Source organism: Salmo trutta, chromosome 38, assembly GCF_901001165.1.
Source record: "Salmo trutta chromosome 38, fSalTru1.1, whole genome shotgun sequence".
In the NCBI taxonomy this organism is placed as follows: domain Eukaryota; kingdom Metazoa; phylum Chordata; class Actinopteri; order Salmoniformes; family Salmonidae; genus Salmo; species Salmo trutta.
The window spans coordinates 19747253-19765478 of NC_042994.1; the positions used below are offsets into that span (position 1 = coordinate 19747253).

An 18226-nucleotide genomic window follows, 5' to 3' on the forward strand; every position below is an offset into this window, starting at 1 on the left:
GTCGCCAAAGCCCGCAAACAGGAATGTTCCAAGTTCAGACAGAAGGGGGGAGTCAGATCGCTATGATCGCCAGGAACTTTGCTTTTAGTTTCTAATTTTAATTGTTGCGCTACTGGTGATGCCTGTTGATGTTAGGTGTGCAGCTACAGTAGCTGAATGATGTTAACATCTTCGGGTTTTATTTAATTAAATGCATTTTATTTTATCTGGGTGCTTACGTCACCTACTAACACCCTGGTACTACCCATAGCTCCCGCTCTCCTCAGTCTGAGAAAACACTGAGAGAGAAAGGTATGGGTTGCAGATTACTGCTTTGTAGAAGTCCGTAACGTGAAATAAATAAAACGTCCCAAGGTTAATGCTGTAGATATTGTTATAAGGGAGTGTGAGACTATTGAAACACGTAACTTTCAGAGTTTTATTGTTTTTACTAATATAGTTTACAGAGTGCTAAAAGTGTTGCTAGCTAGCATGCCTTTCTGTGATGCAGACGGCTAGCCGAGCTACCGACTAGTAATGGTGTTGCATTATGGGAGATGTAGTTTTGGCCCTCTAAGGTCTGAATGGGATAAAGGCGATTTCACGTTGTAACTTGTTTGTGTTGCAGTGTTTTTGTACATGAGTTGTTGTATTTTGGTACTGTCAACACTGAAAGCACCTAGCAATGTATTGGGGATGTGAGACAGGATATGTGTTTTACCTTTCTTCATGCTCCTGTGTAGAACAGCTTGTCAGGTGGTGCATTGGAGACTGATGTGTTCCTGTCCTGTCTTTTCACAATACTATTGCAGGTATGGTTCTATTGTCTAAGAATTAAGATTATCCATTCTTTGTATTAAGGACTGGTTATTATTTTATACTATACATTATGGCTTTATGTATGAGTGTGATTGTGAGAGGCTGAGATAACACTGAGAGAGAAAGAACAGCTTGTCAGGTGGTGCATTGGAGACTGATGTGTTCCTGTCCTGTCTTTTCACAATACTATTGCAGATCAACATAAAAGCCTAAAAGACAGCCGTGGTGTCGCTCTTCATTTCTTGGTTCTCCTGTGGTGCATAGTAGACCCGCTACACCAGGACCATTCACAGTTGAGCTCACTGTTTCGCTCAATGATGCTCGCTGGCTTCACTTGCATTCAATGCTATGGGTGGCAACAATGTCGTCCTCTTTTTGACCAGACAACATCAGATAGATGGGCTACACATACAGAAACAGAAGGGCGCTGTTTTGCATGCTCTGATCCTTTCCCTGGTGAGATACATTCAGCCTCTTGCAAACTGAAGGAAAATTATGAAACACAGAGAGACAAAGGATACATTGATGTATTATGTTAACCATGTTTAATGCGATTTTTTCGAACCTGCTCCATGTATTCAATCTATTCCATTTCAAATGTGGCTCCCAGTGTGGCTTTACTTCCGGGCTATTATGATACATCTGACAGTTCCTTCTCTGTATTGCTACGTTCCTGTGCTTGTCAGAACTAGGAAACTCTGAATTTTCCGATTTGCTAACTGGTAGTAGTTGTGCTGTGCTGTGTTGTGTGCTGTGTTCAACCAGTAAGCAAGTCAGAAATGTTCTGAGTTTTCTATTCCCTACTAGTACGTGAACGCGGCATATATTCCTATTTTTATATATATATATTTTTTTATATATATATATTCCTAGTTAGAAACCAGGAAATGGCGGAACGATTTCTGCATAGTGCACCCACAGATAGAACAATGAGACATATATTTCAATGAGACAGATATTTAATGGATGTATAAATGTGAAGCATCCGGTTGACGTTTCCACTTACTACCAAATATGGTAGTGAGAGAACGCCCACTGGCGGGAAGTGGGAGATGTATTTTGGCCGACATTCTGCAAATTTTCTCATCGATGAAACATTTGATCTTAATACAGTTTTATGTTCGCAAAACTAGAATATGTTATGAACTGAATGGACTAAGTAGACTTTATCCTAAATAATAAAGTTGCGCCGTTTAGAATGACTGCAACGGCGAATTGAGTTATTGGGGCTCCCGAGTGGCACAGCGGTTTAAGGCACTGCATCTCGGCGCTGGAGGTGTCACTACAGACACCCTGAATCCAGGCTGTATCACAACAGGACGTGATTGGGAGTCCCATAGGGCGGCGCACAATTGGCCCGGTGTAGCCCGTCATTTTAAATAATTATTTGTTCTTAACTGACTTGCCTCGTCACAGAGTAGGCCTTCTGTAACGGAAATATGCAGATACATACTAGAACGCGCCAATAGGATATCACTAGCGCGTGCTTGGCTCTGCCCACCTCCCTGTTTGTTCTGCCCACTGAGTCATTGTTTCCATTGGAAACAACAAGCTGTGATCTATCTTGGTTTATCTTTGGTACACCTTTAATCGGATCTCTATGGTGACGACACAGCAAACGTCATGCAAGTTCTCGTCTCTTGCTTTTGGCGTCACTAGAGCGACACATGCGGCGGTCTTTTTTTCTACTTACCGCAGCAGAACTCGAGCTTGTGAAGTTGTCGATTTTATTCGTATTTTGTGAAAACGTTCACAAAAGCCATGGAAGTAGCCACCGTACCGCGCACGAGGCGTCTATTGAAGGAGGAAGACATGACCAAGATCGAGTTTGAGACCAGTGAGGAGGTCGATGTTACTCCTACCTTCGACACTATGGGCCTACGAGAGGATCTCCTCCGTGGGATATACGCATACGGTAGGGCCGGGGTTTGTTTGGGACAGTGGGCCCATATAGGCAGCTAAGTAAGTTATTTGAACACAGTTTCTGTACTTCATGATTCAGTTGCACACTCAGAACCAACACACTGTGAGTGTTGGATGAAAAAAGCCAGAATGTTGTATTTGCTTTTCATTAGTTAGCGTTAGCCCAGTAACGTTACCTAGTTAATCATTCGTTTCATTGAACCTAACTAACTCGCTACCTAGCTAATGTTAGCTAACTAGCATGCCTCACCCCCTTTAGGATTTAGTACGTGTTGCATTTTCCTCACTTGTTGATTCGTATTTTTGTGTGCGCATTTTGCTCTGCTTGTGCCGCCATCTCTTCTAGCCAGTGATTAAAACATTTGGCACGAAGGCCTAGGAACAGTGGGTTTACTGCCTTGTTCAGGGGCAGAACGACAGATTTTTACCTTGTCAGTTCGGGGACCGTTCGGTTACTAGTCCAACGCTCTAACCACTAGGCTACCTGCCACCCGTCATTCTCAGTACTACAAGGAAAAATATTCAGTACTACCAGCTATATTTTCCAGTTGCTCAAAGGATTACATGAACAGTATGTAATGTTCATTTAACTATTTCACTGGAAAGAGTATAATGGGCCTACATAATTAACCACCTTTTATTTCTTATTCTCAGGATTCGAGAAGCCTTCCGCAATCCAACAAAGAGCAATTAAACAGATCATCAAGGGTAGAGATGTCATTGCACAGTAAGTAATGGCTGTTTACGCTGGAGAAACACAATGTCCAGAGCTACACAATATAGTTAAATGTTTGGAACTTTGGCTATTCACCAGGGGTGTATTCATTAGTCGGATTCTGTTTTAAAATGTTTTGTCTTTTGCAATGGAAACCGTTTGCTTTAGGAATCAAATGGGGGGGCTACCTGAATTAGTCCAGTAGAAACAAAAAATTTACATTTGGAGTAGGGATGTACAATATATTGGTGAAATTATTGCGTTACACCTGCAACACAGCATTCCTAACCTAGCCCACAATGTCTGCTGAGTGGATCGAGCAGTCAACAAGTCGAGCAGTCATTTGAAAAAGTATGAACATTTCAGAGAGACGATTCAAAGGCGAAATCCATAAACGCCAAGATTATTGAATTCATTGCCCTTCACAATCAACTGTTCTCTTGTCGTGGATGATGTTGGCTTTCGCGACTGGTCGAGCACCGGTACACACTGTTACCAAGTAACTATTGTTCAGCTGTTGCCCTACTGGAGTTACACAGTAATGGCGTCACTGCTATTAGCTTCACGACATACTATGGATCGCTGTTTCGGTCTTTGAGTGTCAAATAACACTATTTGACAATCGCACTATTTAATACGTTATATAATCTTTTAATTTATCATGTCAAATAACAGTTCTATTATAAAATGTTGTGTGTTCTGAATTTGCATATGCAAGCTTCACACAGCTGTGAAAAGTTTACGCAAATATTAGCATTGTAGCTCTTATTGCGAGACTGACTGTGAAGTCACCTCCCCAGTCAGCCTATTGTGTGTATTGACATTCATATTGCACTGTACAGCTTTACCTAAGGATTGGGGATCAATGAAATGGGCTAATGGTCTACTCAATACTTAAGATATTTTTCCCAACGTTCTCCTCAGAGTTATCAGACTCAAACATCCACGCAGTATTGTTTTTCCTCGGGAATAGTGCTCAATACACATAGATAGACAATAATAAATGTGGCTCAATTCAGTTGTTTCAGAGTCCCGCAATAAGAGCTACAATGCTAATGTTCTCTGGGTGTCACTGAGTAGACTGATACCCCATGTCATTGATCCACAATCCATAGGTAAGGCTGTACAGTGAAATAAGTATGCTCCCAATGCAATTCTAAAGTATAACACATCCAGTGTGATTTCAACAGATTTTTGTCAAATTAACAAATTTTTGTATTTTGTTTTTTATATAACATTCCAACCTCGTTCAGCATGATCTTTTCAATTATGGCATAATTCTACTATTTGTATGCATTTGCATCCCTGTCAATGACATACTTTTTTATTTTGAAGGCTAACCGCAAAGTCCACCATTGTGGCTAATCCTTATTGTGGCTAGCTTCACAAAGATGGGTCAGACCACCATTAATCAAATAAGACCTGTCTTATAAATCACAGTTATTTTAGATGACACCTGGCTATATAGTTAGCTAGCTAAAAATGTCATGTCGGTGCGTCACTAATTTGGAGTAAATCGTTTCCAACCTAATAAATACAAATACTACCCAGGGCCCTTGTTTGAAATGTTTGTTTATCGTGGCTGTTGAATACCATATCTCTCTGTTCTTCCACACCTTTCTTTAGGTCTCAGTCAGGAACAGGAAAGACTGCCACATTTTGCGTATCAGTGCTGCAGTGTCTTGACATCCAGGTATTTGAGTAAGGTTATGTGCAGGCTAGGGCCCGTATCCAGCTTCTCAGAGTAGGAGTGCTGATCTAGTATCAGTTTTTCCTTTTAGATCATAATGAATCATTTTATATGAACATGTAGGACGAGATCCTAGATCGGCACGCTTACTTTGAGAGGCTACATCAATACAAGCCCTGTTGTAGTTAACGTTATCATCACATAGCAGTTTGGGATCATCCAACATTTTGTGACATTTTCTCGCACTCTGAATATGTGGAGTTTGGACAGCGTGAGCAACGGGATTTTTGTTGTTGTTGGTTTTGTCACAGGTGCGTGAAACCCAAGCGCTGATCCTGGCTCCCACCAGAGAGTTGGCTGGACAGATACAGAAGGTATGTGACTGAATATCAAGTGTCTTCTGATGGACTGGGGAAAAACTGCTTTGGGAGATAAGGGTTGTTCGTGTTCAGTAGGGCACACAGTAGCAAAATGTATTGCAACAAAGTGTTTCTATTGGGCAGGTTCGGGGTCCTGTTCATTTGGAAACACTGTAGCAAATACTTCAGAACGCTGTGCAACGGAAAATGGGAACAAGTGTTTATTTTGTACATTTTCTCCTGTTCTATGCCGACTGAACACGGCCCAGATCAGAACATTGGCAAAGGTTTGAATTGGTGAAAGCCTTGGCTGGAGGGAGTTTCCACCATTGTTAAATCAGTGACGGGGAGTGTGCAAGCGCACACTCCAGTAGAAGTGTAGACAATTTGGATGCAACCATTGTCTCCTATTATTCAGATGTTAAAATCCCTTCACCCCCCTCTAGGTGCTCCTGGCCTTAGGTGACTACATGAACGTCCAATGTCATTCCTGCATCGGAGGGACAAACGTGGGTGAGGACATCCGCAAACTGGACTATGGCCAGCACGTGGTAGCAGGGACCCCTGGGAGAGTGTTTGGTGAGTTCCCTAGACCCTAACCTTCTAGTATCCAGAGGTATGAACGACTGTCTGCCCAGCTAAGCAGACTAGATATTTATTATCTCTTAGATAAACTGAATTTCGCTGTTTCACTTCGTGGGTTCAGTCTGGATCTGCCTTCATTGAAACGGTTTGTACCTTTATGTGATGAGGCTACTCGGCATACATAGGACAACAGTAAAGTCAAGAAAATCATCATTTTTGCACTGTTCGTAACCTGGCTCAGTCCTCCAGTGTGAGCTTTGGGTTCCATTCCAGTGCCACAGTAAAGCCCAGAGGCTGGCAGAGGTCAAGTACGTCTTGTACCGTTGCTCTGTTCACTCTCTGGGAACATCCCCACGAGAGCCTCGAGGGCTACGCCACGACGAGTAGGAGGGCCACCGCGGTGAGCACGGAAGCCTAGGGCGAGGGCCTGGGTGGAGCTGTCGCGGGTGCAGATCTTGGTGGTAGTAGCAGACAGGGGAAAGAAGGATAGTAAATCAATGACTTATGGTCCCACTCCAGCCACCCAATCACATTTTTCACATGATTTACCTGAGACCAGAACATTTCAAAAGGAAGGTAACTAGAAAATATGCAAGAGTAGACAATCATGAATTGGACTCCCTGTAAGTCACCACAAGGGTTGTGTCTTCAAAGTCAGAGTATGAATTGAGAAGATTTCCCTCCATAATGCAGGCACTGCTCTCTCTGTTCCTTTAGATATGATCCGCAGGAGAAGTTTGAGGACGCGTGCCATCAAGATGCTGGTGCTGGACGAAGCAGACGAAATGCTCAACAAGGGTAAGCCAGACACGCTGTTGTACATTACAAAGATGAGACGAAAGACATCTTCCAGTCGTGTGTTTCTGGTCTCCTGTTGCCCAAAAAAACAACAAGAACAAGAGGTCTCGTGGTAAAGCAGGATATGTTTCAGTGCCACTTTGTCGTTCCCCCTGCACACATCAACTAGTTTCCTACTATCCCTGTCTGCAACCCACGGCAGGCAGGGACGCTTGGTCTCAGACGCTTTTGCACGGGAAAGTTGTTTTGACGGTCTGCGTGACTTTTCCTAGAAAGTGTAGTGTAATATGAAGGGGAAACTGAATATCTTTCCCTTACCCGTCCGGGCAGGTTTCAAAGAGCAGATCTACGACGTGTACCGGTACCTGCCCCCCGCCACCCAGGTCTGTCTGATCAGCGCCACGCTGCCCCACGAGATCCTGGAGATGACCAACAAGTTCATGACCGACCCCATCCGCATCCTGGTCAAACGGTGAGTCGAGCGTTACTCGGCTGAATATTAGGAAGTACCACCCTAGTTTCTAGCCTAGTGGAACCAACCTGATCGCTGTGTTGAGGCTCGTTCAAGTTGTGAACTCTAGGGGGCAGCGTTGTGTAATGTAAATCAGCCGGTCCTAAATCGCTCGCTACCCCATGGCCCTAACCCTTTGTTTCTGTAGGTCTGTAAGGTGGAAGCAATATAGTGGATGCTCCACCACCGAACTGCTTATACGTATCCAGACCCTATAAATCTGCAATCATCCAGGGGTTAGGGGCGAGGGGTTGGGAGTGATTTGGGACCAGTTTAGTCTGAATACATGTTTAGTCTGAATACAAACCTCATATAGTCATCAGAGAATCAGCCATGCTTAAATCGAAAAGGCCCCCACCATTCCTGTGGGACCTTTCAGAAGAGAAAAGCGAAATGCTCCATCTTATCTATACCAGTATTTCTGACTACTATATAGGCGAGTCAAGGAAATCTTCCCTTTGGCACTGTTCGTAACCTGGCTCAGTCCTCAGTGTGAGCTGTGGGTTCCATTCCAGTGGCACAGTAAAGCCCAGAGAGGGGCAGGGATCCGGTACGTCTTGTACCGTTTCTCTGTTCGCTCTCTGGGAACACGAAACAAAACCCCCTGTCATGGCAAACTACATGCGGCTCAACTTCAATTGCAATGTATTTCTGTTGAAGATATGGTCTTTTTGGGGCCTTTGCGCCCTGCCTAGAAAAGATTATATGGGAAGAACGGAGTTAACTGGAATAGGAAGACCTGCACTCACAGGAAAAAGTATTTAGATGTGTTCCTTTTCTTTAGCAGCAGAAGAGGTCCACTACTGAGTTAACACCTCTCTTCCTCTTCCCTATCCCAGTGATGAGTTGACTCTAGAGGGCATCAAGCAGTTCTTCGTGGCAGTAGAGAGGGAGGAGTGGAAGTTTGACACCCTATGTGACCTGTATGACACCCTCACCATCACACAGGCTGTCATCTTCTGCAACACCAAGCGGAAGGTCTGTACACAACTAAAACAAAGTTACATTTATTGCGAGGTTGCCCCTAACCACTGATCTTCGGTCAGTTTTGCATTTTCCCCCAATAATAGTTAAAGTTGGGATAAAGGGAGGGGAAGCTGATCCTAGATCTGTGCCTAGGAGAAACTTCACTGGAGCTACTTGAGTTGTTGGCAGCTGACAGTTATTGTATGTTTTTCCTCCTAGTAAGTACTGTCTCCCTTAGCCTATATGTACTGGTAAAAAATAGGGATGGGCAGGAGTACTCCATTGAAGGTTTGTATTCGATTGGTAATGTGTACTTGACATTTTTAAATGCAACTATTTAGCAGGTTAAATTTATAAGCACTGTCAAAACGTCCCGACACGAAGATGTTTGCTTGTGGAATATGTCAAGCGCTGTGAAGATATGTTGCGTATCGTTTTCAGTTTTGTACCGGAGCAAAATACATTCTTTGAAATGCCCACCGTTGTTAGGGGAAAAAATGAAGAGGTCCCAGCTATTTTTGTCGTGCTTCCGTCTCGCCAGGGCCAACGTGCTTTGACATTGTTAGTTTGACAAATGAATGCCAGTGTTTCCTCAACCTCTCATTGAACACACCGATGAATGTCAAGATAACCTTTGCTTGCGCTGTTCGTAACCTGGCTCCGTCCTCAGTTAGAGCTGTGGGTTCCATTCCAGTGGCAGGGATCCAGTACGTCTTGTACCGTTTCTCTGTTCACTCTCTAGGAACACAAACCCCCGTCGTAGGATGCGTCCTAAATGGCGCCCTATATTCCCTACATTGTGTATTTCAGGGGGCATGGTCCCTGAAATGCATTGCCATACGTTTGGCCTGAGCCTCTTATCTGTCCTCGCTCTGCTTTCGATAGGTTGACTGGCTGACTGAGAAGATGAGGGAGGCCAACTTCACTGTTTCCTCCATGCACGGAGACATGCCCCAGAAGGAGAGAGAGTCCATCATGAAAGAGTTCCGGTCCGGTGCCAGGTAATGATGAAATAGTGTGTTTTAGCATCCCGATCAATCTTTGAAGGTTATTCAACAAGTTCTTTACATTTTGGGTGTGTGACCACTGTGTTAATATTTATCAATAGTGAATGTGCTCTCGTGTCAGTAGTTACTTTGTCATGTTTCTATGAGAAAGTTGAAGCTGGTCTTACACTTCAATTTTTACATGTGTTTTTTTATTCTCAGTGTGCAGTCACCAATAATTTGCACATCTAGATGTATATCTGAGTCGTTTGATGGTCAGAGACGTTAGCTTAGCTTAGTTGGTCGAACAGTCTCTTAGCAGGAGGAACATTTAGATCCTAATATATGACAATGTACTGTATCGTCTGGATTCTTTCTGGTCCACCTGATAGAGAATGTTGTCTTTCATATACAATACCGGACAGTTTCCCCACACTAGATAAAGCGTACTAGTGGACTGAACACTTAAATGGACATTCTTCATTGCACTGTTCGTAACCTGGCTCAGTCCTCAGTGAGAGCTTTGTGTTCCATTCCTGTGCCACAGTAAAACCCAGAGAGTGGCAGTTGTCCAGTACGTCTTGTACTGTTTCTCTGTTCACTCCCTGGAAACATGTCTACGCATTGTTCTTTTAAATCTCCCAGGGGTGGACTTGGGTCGTATTAATTGGTGCACACCGTAGCAAAACATTTTGCAAAGTTCAGATAGTCCCTCCCTGTTTGAGCCCGTTTAGTTCCAAGTTAATACGACCTTGGTTTGGCCTAACGTGGATCTCTCCTCCTCCCCCCCCCTGTAGCCGAGTGCTTATCTCCACTGATGTGTGGGCCCGAGGTCTGGACGTGCCCCAGGTATCCCTCATCATCAACTACGACCTGCCCAACAACAGAGAGCTGTACATCCACAGGTACGTCTGGCTGCCCAGCTCAGACAACTACTATAGAAACTAAGCGATTATTAGATATGCAATGTGGCTATTTGGACAACGGTGAAGTAGAGAAAATCACCTGCCTCGGTCCTCAGTTTGAACTGTGTGTTCCATTCCAGTGCCACAGTAAAGCCCAGAGAGTGGCAGAGGTCAAGTACGTCTTGAACTTTTTTCTCTGTTCAGTCTCTCAGGACACTAAAAGCCTATTTTTTTATGCTCAATCCGACATCTGTAGTGGCCGTACAGTATTTACAGCGATGCGGACTCCACAGAAGTCAGAGCATTCATACTTTCTCTTTGGCGAGCTGTCATACGCGTCCAATAAATTGGTCTGCACCGCACCACTTGTAGAGATTCAAAGCTAATCGCTATAGCCGTCCAGCTAATTGTGAGCAACTGGCTAAACGAAAAGACAAGACCTTACCTCTTCAGATGTTGGCATCCGTTTCCCAGTGATTGACATAGGAGCTCAGCCAAGATGGCATTAAAAAGGCTGCGCCGTTTTCCCACCTGTATCTCTGTCCTGAATCTTCCCCCATTGCCCCCAGCAAAATGTGCCCACATTTAGGCTGTTAATGTGTATTTCACACTGTTACGGTAAAAATGAGTCTAATGCTTGTTTGAATGTCAACCCCAATACATGTTCGTGTCATCAATCAACTGCATTACAGTTAAAAATGACTGACTACCACCACCGATTTCTGTATGCTAGCTATGCTACCAGCTTATACAAACAGGAGTTAGCATTTAGCAGTCACCTGTTCTAAACATGGGAAAATGTCTAAATGTTATGCAGCGAAAACAGCCAAATATATCCAAATTGGATTTTAGTAACCCCATTCTGGTCCTGTTACAGTACATCAATCATGACGGTTTTGACATATCCACTTAGATCAGATTTGTTGAATGTACGCCAATCCAGTGCCCTTCGCTCCCCCATGGTCTGCATTCCATTGATCTCTTTACCACATCTATCCTCATCCCCTGATCTCTTTCCAGGAGCTTCTGGCCCGTAATAGTCGGATTAAGTGAAAATTGGCTCGTCAGGGCAAAGATTTACTGGTGTTTTTGTCCCTCGACCTCCTCTCTTCGTAGGATTGGCCGATCGGGTCGTTACGGCCGCAAGGGTGTGGCCATTAACTTTGTGAAGAATGACGACATCCGTATTCTCCGTGACATTGAGCAGTACTATTCCACACAGATCGATGAAATGCCAATGAACGGTAAATTACCATTTGTAAATCTTCTGTCTGAGTATTTAATTGACAACGTTGATATGTTTAGTATTGCTGTTTTGGTTCAAGCAACTAAATGTAAGTGTTCAGTTTTGTTTCGACCACATACTGGGTTTACAGATTTAGGGCCATATAGACCTGGGGTTGTTTTACTAAATGGGCATTGACATTACATTTGTTCTCCTCAGTGGCTGACCTGATCTAAGGCACAGGTGACGGAAGTGGAGAGACCGCTTTGATTACACTCTGGACCCCTTTTTATTTACTGTAAGGATTCTTGTCTCATTTTGTTTTGTTTTTAATAGTCGCTTTGGAACAGCCTTCGAATTTGTGAGGACTATTGTATTCTTAGGGAAATGCCTACTGCAACCATCAGTTGTTTTGTAAATAAAGAACATTTTGTTTCCCATTTGAATGCAGGTTCATTTCTTTTCCCTGGGTAACCCAACCATTTTGTTTTGATAAACGGCAAAGGGATTGGGCTGAAAAAATTTAACCACTCTCAAATTCATAGAAAGGGCTATGGTTGCAAGGACTGACCATCCATCCTTGAGATCAAAAGTGTAGTTTTAACCATGATATGAGCCGATAGTATTTGTTTACAATTACATTCTGTGTGATGTGGTAGATGGATGAACTAAGATCACGAGATATAAGTTAGTTCTATTACTTTACAATCACGTCTTCTGTTAGACTTCCATAGGCCTCCAGGTGCAGCTGTCAGTCTTATGCCAGGATTCAATCCAATGTGTGTTATAGTGCATTGGACAGCCAACCAAGGTGTCATTTAAATGCAATTTCCCAGGTGTTTGTAGTGATTCCATTCATGGTGCCCTGCTAATTTTGTCCCATGCGTTAATTACCTTTTTAAAAGATGCTTTGTCTACTGCCTAGTGCGCTGCTCTATAAAGTGTCTTGAATTGAAATACGGCCAAGGTTTCATTTTTTTATTTACCAGATCCGTTGTTTGATAATGGTGACATGGATGACCGTGATGATGAATGATGGTGTCTGTGACTGGGGTGATGGAGTTGGTAAAGCTGAGTCTACTGTTGTAGGTACTAGAAAATATGCATGACAAGTTGAGTAATCCATAGGGCAGTGGTTCTTAAGTGATTTTTGTCCCAGGACCCACATTTCAGCGTGTCACCTCAGTAGTGACCAAATACTTGTGCAGGTGGAAAATTCATCATAAGTTAGGATTTGTGCCAAAATGCAATGTGGCAAACTATAAGGCTCTATTGGCTTAATAAATGTTAACAAGAAAACAAAATGCTTTGCCGAAGGGCACTACTACAGATTTTTTACCCATGTCAGCTCTGGTATTCAAACCAGCAACTTTTTGGTTACTGGCCTAACACTTTAACCATGAGGTCACCTGACACCATATTAACTGGAAACATTTTTCCATTTCAATAATTCCATACTGCTCAACCTCCCACCACTCAATTTTGGTTGAGAATCGTTTCCTGCACTACAGACGGGGCTATATTGGTATAGGACTAGTAAAGGCCCAGTGTACGACTTTTGTGAGATAGAAAAAATTGGAGGGGGATTTCCTGCGGCTATGCTCGTGTCCCGGGGCCCCCATTTGATTATGTTAGTCACTCTCCCTCAGATATATTAGCCAAGGCAAAATGTGTAGAATTGCAGGAAATTGGCTGCAAAAAACGTTCTGCTATCAGATCCCTCTGTACGTATTCTAGTTTTTCATTCCGGTGCTGAGTTCATGTGTAGTGGGTAATTGTATAGCTAATAGGCTATGTTTTGTAGATCGACTTAGGTGGATAAAGCTACAGCAGTCAATGTGATAATGCTTTTTTTCAAATAGCATTTGAGTTTTTCAGTTGTATAAAAATGCAGTAAATGAGCTTCAGTTGGCAGGAGGATAGGCAGACCTCACTCCTGCCTATGGATGTCACATTCGTTTTACTGCTAACATATTGTATCTGAAACCTCTTTCAAAGTTGGATTTCCTACCAACACCTTGGTTTAGGCAGTGGTGGAAAAAGTATAACATTTTCGTACTTGAGTAAAAGTAAAGATACCTTAATAGAAAATGACTCAAGTCACCCAGTAAAATACTACTTGAGTAAAAGTCAAAGTATTTGGTTTTAAATATACTTAATTATCAAAAGTAAATATAATTGCAAAAATATAAGTATCAAAAGTACAAGTATAAATTATTTCAAATTGCCTATATTAAGCCAAGGGCACATTACAACATGCAGACATAATTTATGAACTAAGCATTTGTGTTTAGTGAGTCAGCCAGATCAGATACAGTAGGGAGGACCAGGGATTTTCTCTTGATAAATGTGTGAATTGGTCCATTTTCCTGTCCTGCTACGCATTAAAAATGTAACGAGTACTTTTGGGTGTCAGGGAAAATCTATGAAAAAGTACATTATTTACTTCAGGAATGTAGTGAGGTAAAAGTTGTCAAACATGTAAATAAAAAAAGTACAGATTACCCCCAAACTACTTTAGTAATACTTTACATTATTTTTTACTTAACTGCTTTACACCACTGAGATTAGGGACGGACCTACATCAAAGGAAGGGACAGAAAACAACACCATTTCAATCTGAATGGTATCAATGGAAAGACTGTCTCTGAGGCTGCGCTGCTAGCAGTAGACACTACTGCTTCCCCTGCCTGCTGTTCTCCACCTGCGACAGCGTGTGATCAAGAGCCGGTTATTGCGACTTGAACAACTTGCCTATAGCACCCAACAAGCATGAGAAATCTTTGTCTCACATCCAAAGACAGATCGCTTTTAAGAGATTTGCCAGTTTACGTATAGATTTTAGCGGCCGGGGACCCTAAGTGATTGCATATGCCAGGAGCCGGCCGTGGTAAAACAGAACCGTGAGATTTTTAAATATCTATGTAATTAAATACTACATGCTACCGTGAGTAGCCTACCTAAGTAAATGGGAGTTGGCATTTCGTGGCAATGATGAGAGTGCTAGCTCATCAAACAGGCCCAGGGGCAACTATGAAACTATTACATGCTTTTGCTGAAAAAAAATGGACAGTTAGCAACCCATTTAGAGGCCGACACCATGTTTGATTTTTGCTCATGGCCTATGATTGAATTTTCAATTAAACTGATGCGCTCTTCTGTCTTCTGCAGAACAATGAGATTAATATGGGTTTCTTCCGTACCCGTATCAGCAACACAATGAAAGCACTGGAACGGCAGCGACTGGACTTTGATAGTTTCTATGAGCGATTTGAGAAGAAATGTAATGGACTGGGTCTGGCATGACGCTCCTATTCAGAGTATTATAACATACTGGACAATATCAATGTTCACAGGATAGCCAGATTTGACCACGTTGGTGAAGTTAATTTCCTTGGCGTAGTTCAATGCCAAAAATGATGTCACAAAAGTTCGGCACCAGCAACCGTGCCTGTCAAAATATGCCAAGTATTTCTATTTCGTTAGATTTAAGGCTTATTTTGTCCCATTGTACAGTTCACAAATGGTACGAGACAAATCACCTGGACAGCTCCTCAGCTTTTTGTTCCAGGCAGGGCCGTAACTACATATGAGGGGGGGCCAGTTCCCCTGTGACAACAATTTTGGACCCCCTAAATGTGGAGTATGAAATAATTTTTACATAATTAATTTTTGCTGTCATTCTTTTTTTACATCCGTTATTAGACGGTGGCAACGCGGAACACTAATGATTATGAACATGGTCTTTTGCCTGCTAATGCCTGCAATGCAGTGAAGAAAACGATATGACAACAATAACGTCTAATGTAACTGGCCCCTCTAACAGTACAACTGGCCCCAGCTTGGCCCCCCCAGTTGAAATGGTCTAGAAACGCCACTGCATATGAGGACACCGAGGTCCGGGCCTCGGCAATTTGTTTTAATAAAAAATGTAGGAGCTCATTTGGCGTCTCAACTTACTGTTGAGTTAGAAAAGTAGAAAACACAGGGTACAATTTTGAACCTTAGTTGTGCATCAGCAGTTGTCCTATTGTTATATGCCACTCACTGACAGTCACTCAATTAGAGACAGATCGCAATTTACTGGGGAGGGTTGTTCAACTTTTTAGTTTTTGCTTTGGGGAGGGTTGTGTTTTTTTATTGGGCACAGTGGAGGGTAATGCTTTTTCCCCCAGGTTTACATTTGCTCTTTTGCAGGATTTACTCCATAATTTCTTCCATCCTAGCCAAATTTCCTTGTCTGCTTGCATTTGCCTCCCCAATATCAAGGTGTTTTAGTACTTCCCTTATACCACAGGTCAATATAGTCTACCAGTCTAACGGTCTATCCTACCCTCTATCCACCATTCATAGTGGGGCTTGGGGCTCCCAAGTGGCACAGCGGTCTAAAGCACTGTATCTCAGTGCAAGAGGGATCACTACAGTCCCTGGTTCGATTCCAGGCTGTATCACATCTGGCTGTGATTGGGAGTCCAATAGGGCAGCGTACAATTGGTCCAGCATCGTCCGGGTTTGACCGTCATTGTAAATAAGAATTTGTTCTTAACTGACTTGCCTAGTTAAATAAAGGTTAAATAAAAATAGTGACAAAAGTGCAGTGAAAATGTTATTTGAATAACGTTGCAAAGCCCTGTAATTTGAATGTTTCATTCCATTTGGATCAGTTGTGGGTCTACTCTTGACAGTTTAGAAGGTCTAGAGAGGCACAGTAGCAGGCCAGTCTGGCTGCATTTTTCCTTCTGATACTGAATGCGATGTCTGTTACCAACAACATCTCACATTCAATTTGTGTATATATGTACATAATGCATTTCAGAAAATGTTGTGTGTTTTTGTGTGGCTTAATTTGTTCGAAAAGACCCATTTAACCAGTAGGCTGGTTACGCACAAGCCAACCATAGACGCGATAGTCTATATTTCATTTGTGTTCTCTCTCTTTAGGTCTAATTCAACGTTATCAATATACAGACATTTTGTCTTTATTTAACTGTTTTAAAATGTGTAGTTGTATGCCTATATGTAGTGTTTTAGACTTGCTGAACAGAATTTGTGAGAAAAGCCACATTTACGTGCCACTTAATCCGTGGGAAAAATTGTTTTTATTAATGCCAATGCTGTTTTCTATGCTTGATTTCGCTTAATACATTGGGATACTGGTGCACTTGTAATCAGAAAGGCCCTTGTTACAGATCATCATTCTCCCATGTTGTCCAAAATACAATGTGGCCACATACAGTTGAAGTCGGAAGTTCAATTACTATTTGGTAGCATTGCCTTTAAATTGTCTAACTTGGGTCAAACGTTTCTGGTAGCCTTCCACAAGCTTCCCACAATAAGTTGGATGAATTTTGGCCCATTCCTCCTGACAGAGCTGGTGTAACTGAGTCAGATTTGTAGGCCTCCTTGCTCGCACACGCTTTCTCAGTTCTGCCAACACATTTTCCATGGGATTGAGGTCAGGGCTTTGTGATGGCCACTCCAATACCTTGACTTTGTTGTCCTTAAGCCATTTTGCCACAACGTTGGAAGTATGCTTGGGGTCATTGTCCATTTGGAAGACCCATTTGCGACCAAGCTTTAACTTCCTGACTGATGTTTTGAGATGTTCGCTTCAATATATCCACATAATTTTCCTCCCTCATGATGCCATCTATTTTGTGAAGTGCAGCAGTCCCTCCTGCAGCAAAACACCCCCACAACATGATGCTGCCACCCACGTGCTTCACGGTTGGGATGGTGTTCTTCGGCTTGCAAGCCTCCCCCTTTTTCCTCCAAACATAACGATGGTCATTATGGCCAAACAGTTCTATTTTTGTTTCATCAGACCAGAGGACATTTCTCCAAAAAGTACGATCTTTGTCCCCATGTGCAGTTGCAAACCGTAGTCTGGCTTTTTTTAATGGCAGTTTGGAGCAGTGGCTTCTTCCTTGCTGAGCGGCCTTTCAGGTTATGTTGATATAGGACTCGTTTTACTGTGGATGTAGATACTTTTGTACCTGTTTCCTGCGGCATCTTCACAAGGTCCTTTGCTGCTGTTCTGGCATTGATTAGCATTTTTCGCACCAAAGTACGTTCATCTCTAGGAGACAGAACGCATCTCCTTCCTGAGCGGTATGACGGCTGCGTGGTTCCATGGTGTTTATACTTGCGTACTATTGTTTGTACAGATGAACATGGTACCTTCAGGTGTTTGGAAATTGCTCCCAAGGATGAACCAGACTTGTGAAGGTCTACAATTTGTTTTCTGAGGTCTTGGCTGATTTCTTTTTGATTTTGTCAAGCAAAGAGGCACTGAGTTTGAGTGTAGGCCTTGAAATACATCCACAGGTACACCTGCAATTGACTCAAAAGATGTCAATTAGCCTATCAGAAGCTTCTAAAGCCATGACATCATTTTCTGGAATTTTCCAAGCTGTTTAAAAGGCACAGTCAACTTAGTGTATGTAAACTTCTGACCCATTGGAATTGTGATACAGTGAATTATAAGTGAAATAATCTGTAAACAATTGTTGGAATATTGTTGGAATTGAGTCATGCACAAAGTAGATGTCCTAACCTACTTGCCAAAACTTTAGTTTGTTAACAAGAATTTTATGGAGTGGTTGAACAACGAGTTTTAATGACTCCAACCTAAGTGTATGTGAACTTCAGACTTCCACTGTATGCTCCCGGCAGGCCCAGTTGTTCAAGAAAAGCTTAACACAGGTTTGCCTCCTCTCCAATCCGAGAGGCTATTCCTCGCGCATCTAGAACCTAACTCTTCAA

The 18226-nt window shown here is 42.6% G+C and overlaps 1 protein-coding gene and 1 non-coding gene across 2 annotated transcripts; both read left to right on the forward strand.

The window, feature by feature from the left end:
- The first annotated feature begins 2430 nt into the window (after positions 1 to 2430).
- Positions 2431 to 12418, forward strand: LOC115178890 (eukaryotic initiation factor 4A-III). The gene is made up of 12 exons (XM_029740296.1): positions 2431 to 2713; positions 3376 to 3448; positions 5063 to 5129; positions 5438 to 5500; positions 5932 to 6064; positions 6788 to 6868; positions 7199 to 7340; positions 8219 to 8357; positions 9231 to 9346; positions 10129 to 10236; positions 11353 to 11480; positions 11681 to 12418. The coding sequence occupies exons 1-12, from the start codon at positions 2560 to 2562 to the stop codon at positions 11695 to 11697; spliced, it is 1221 nt and encodes a 406-aa protein (XP_029596156.1). The 5' UTR covers positions 2431 to 2559; the 3' UTR covers positions 11698 to 12418.
- On the forward strand, positions 6287 to 6421 carry LOC115179046 (small nucleolar RNA SNORA54). Its single transcript, XR_003872810.1, has one exon. It is a non-coding gene; the product is annotated as a small nucleolar RNA SNORA54 (small nucleolar RNA).
- Positions 12419 to 18226: the final 5808 nt, after the last annotated feature.

Bases quoted from the DNA above. Each gene is read 5' to 3' on its own strand.
- LOC115178890 (XM_029740296.1), top strand. From the start codon at position 2,560: ATGGAAGTAGCCACCGTACCGCGCACGAGGCGTCTATTGAAGGAGGAA. The intron at 6,869-7,198 runs GTAAGCCAGACA...CCGTCCGGGCAG, and splicing joins AGACGAAATGCTCAACAAGG to GTTTCAAAGAGCAGATCTAC. The intron at 9,347-10,128 runs GTAATGATGAAA...CCCCCCCTGTAG, and splicing joins GAGTTCCGGTCCGGTGCCAG to CCGAGTGCTTATCTCCACTG.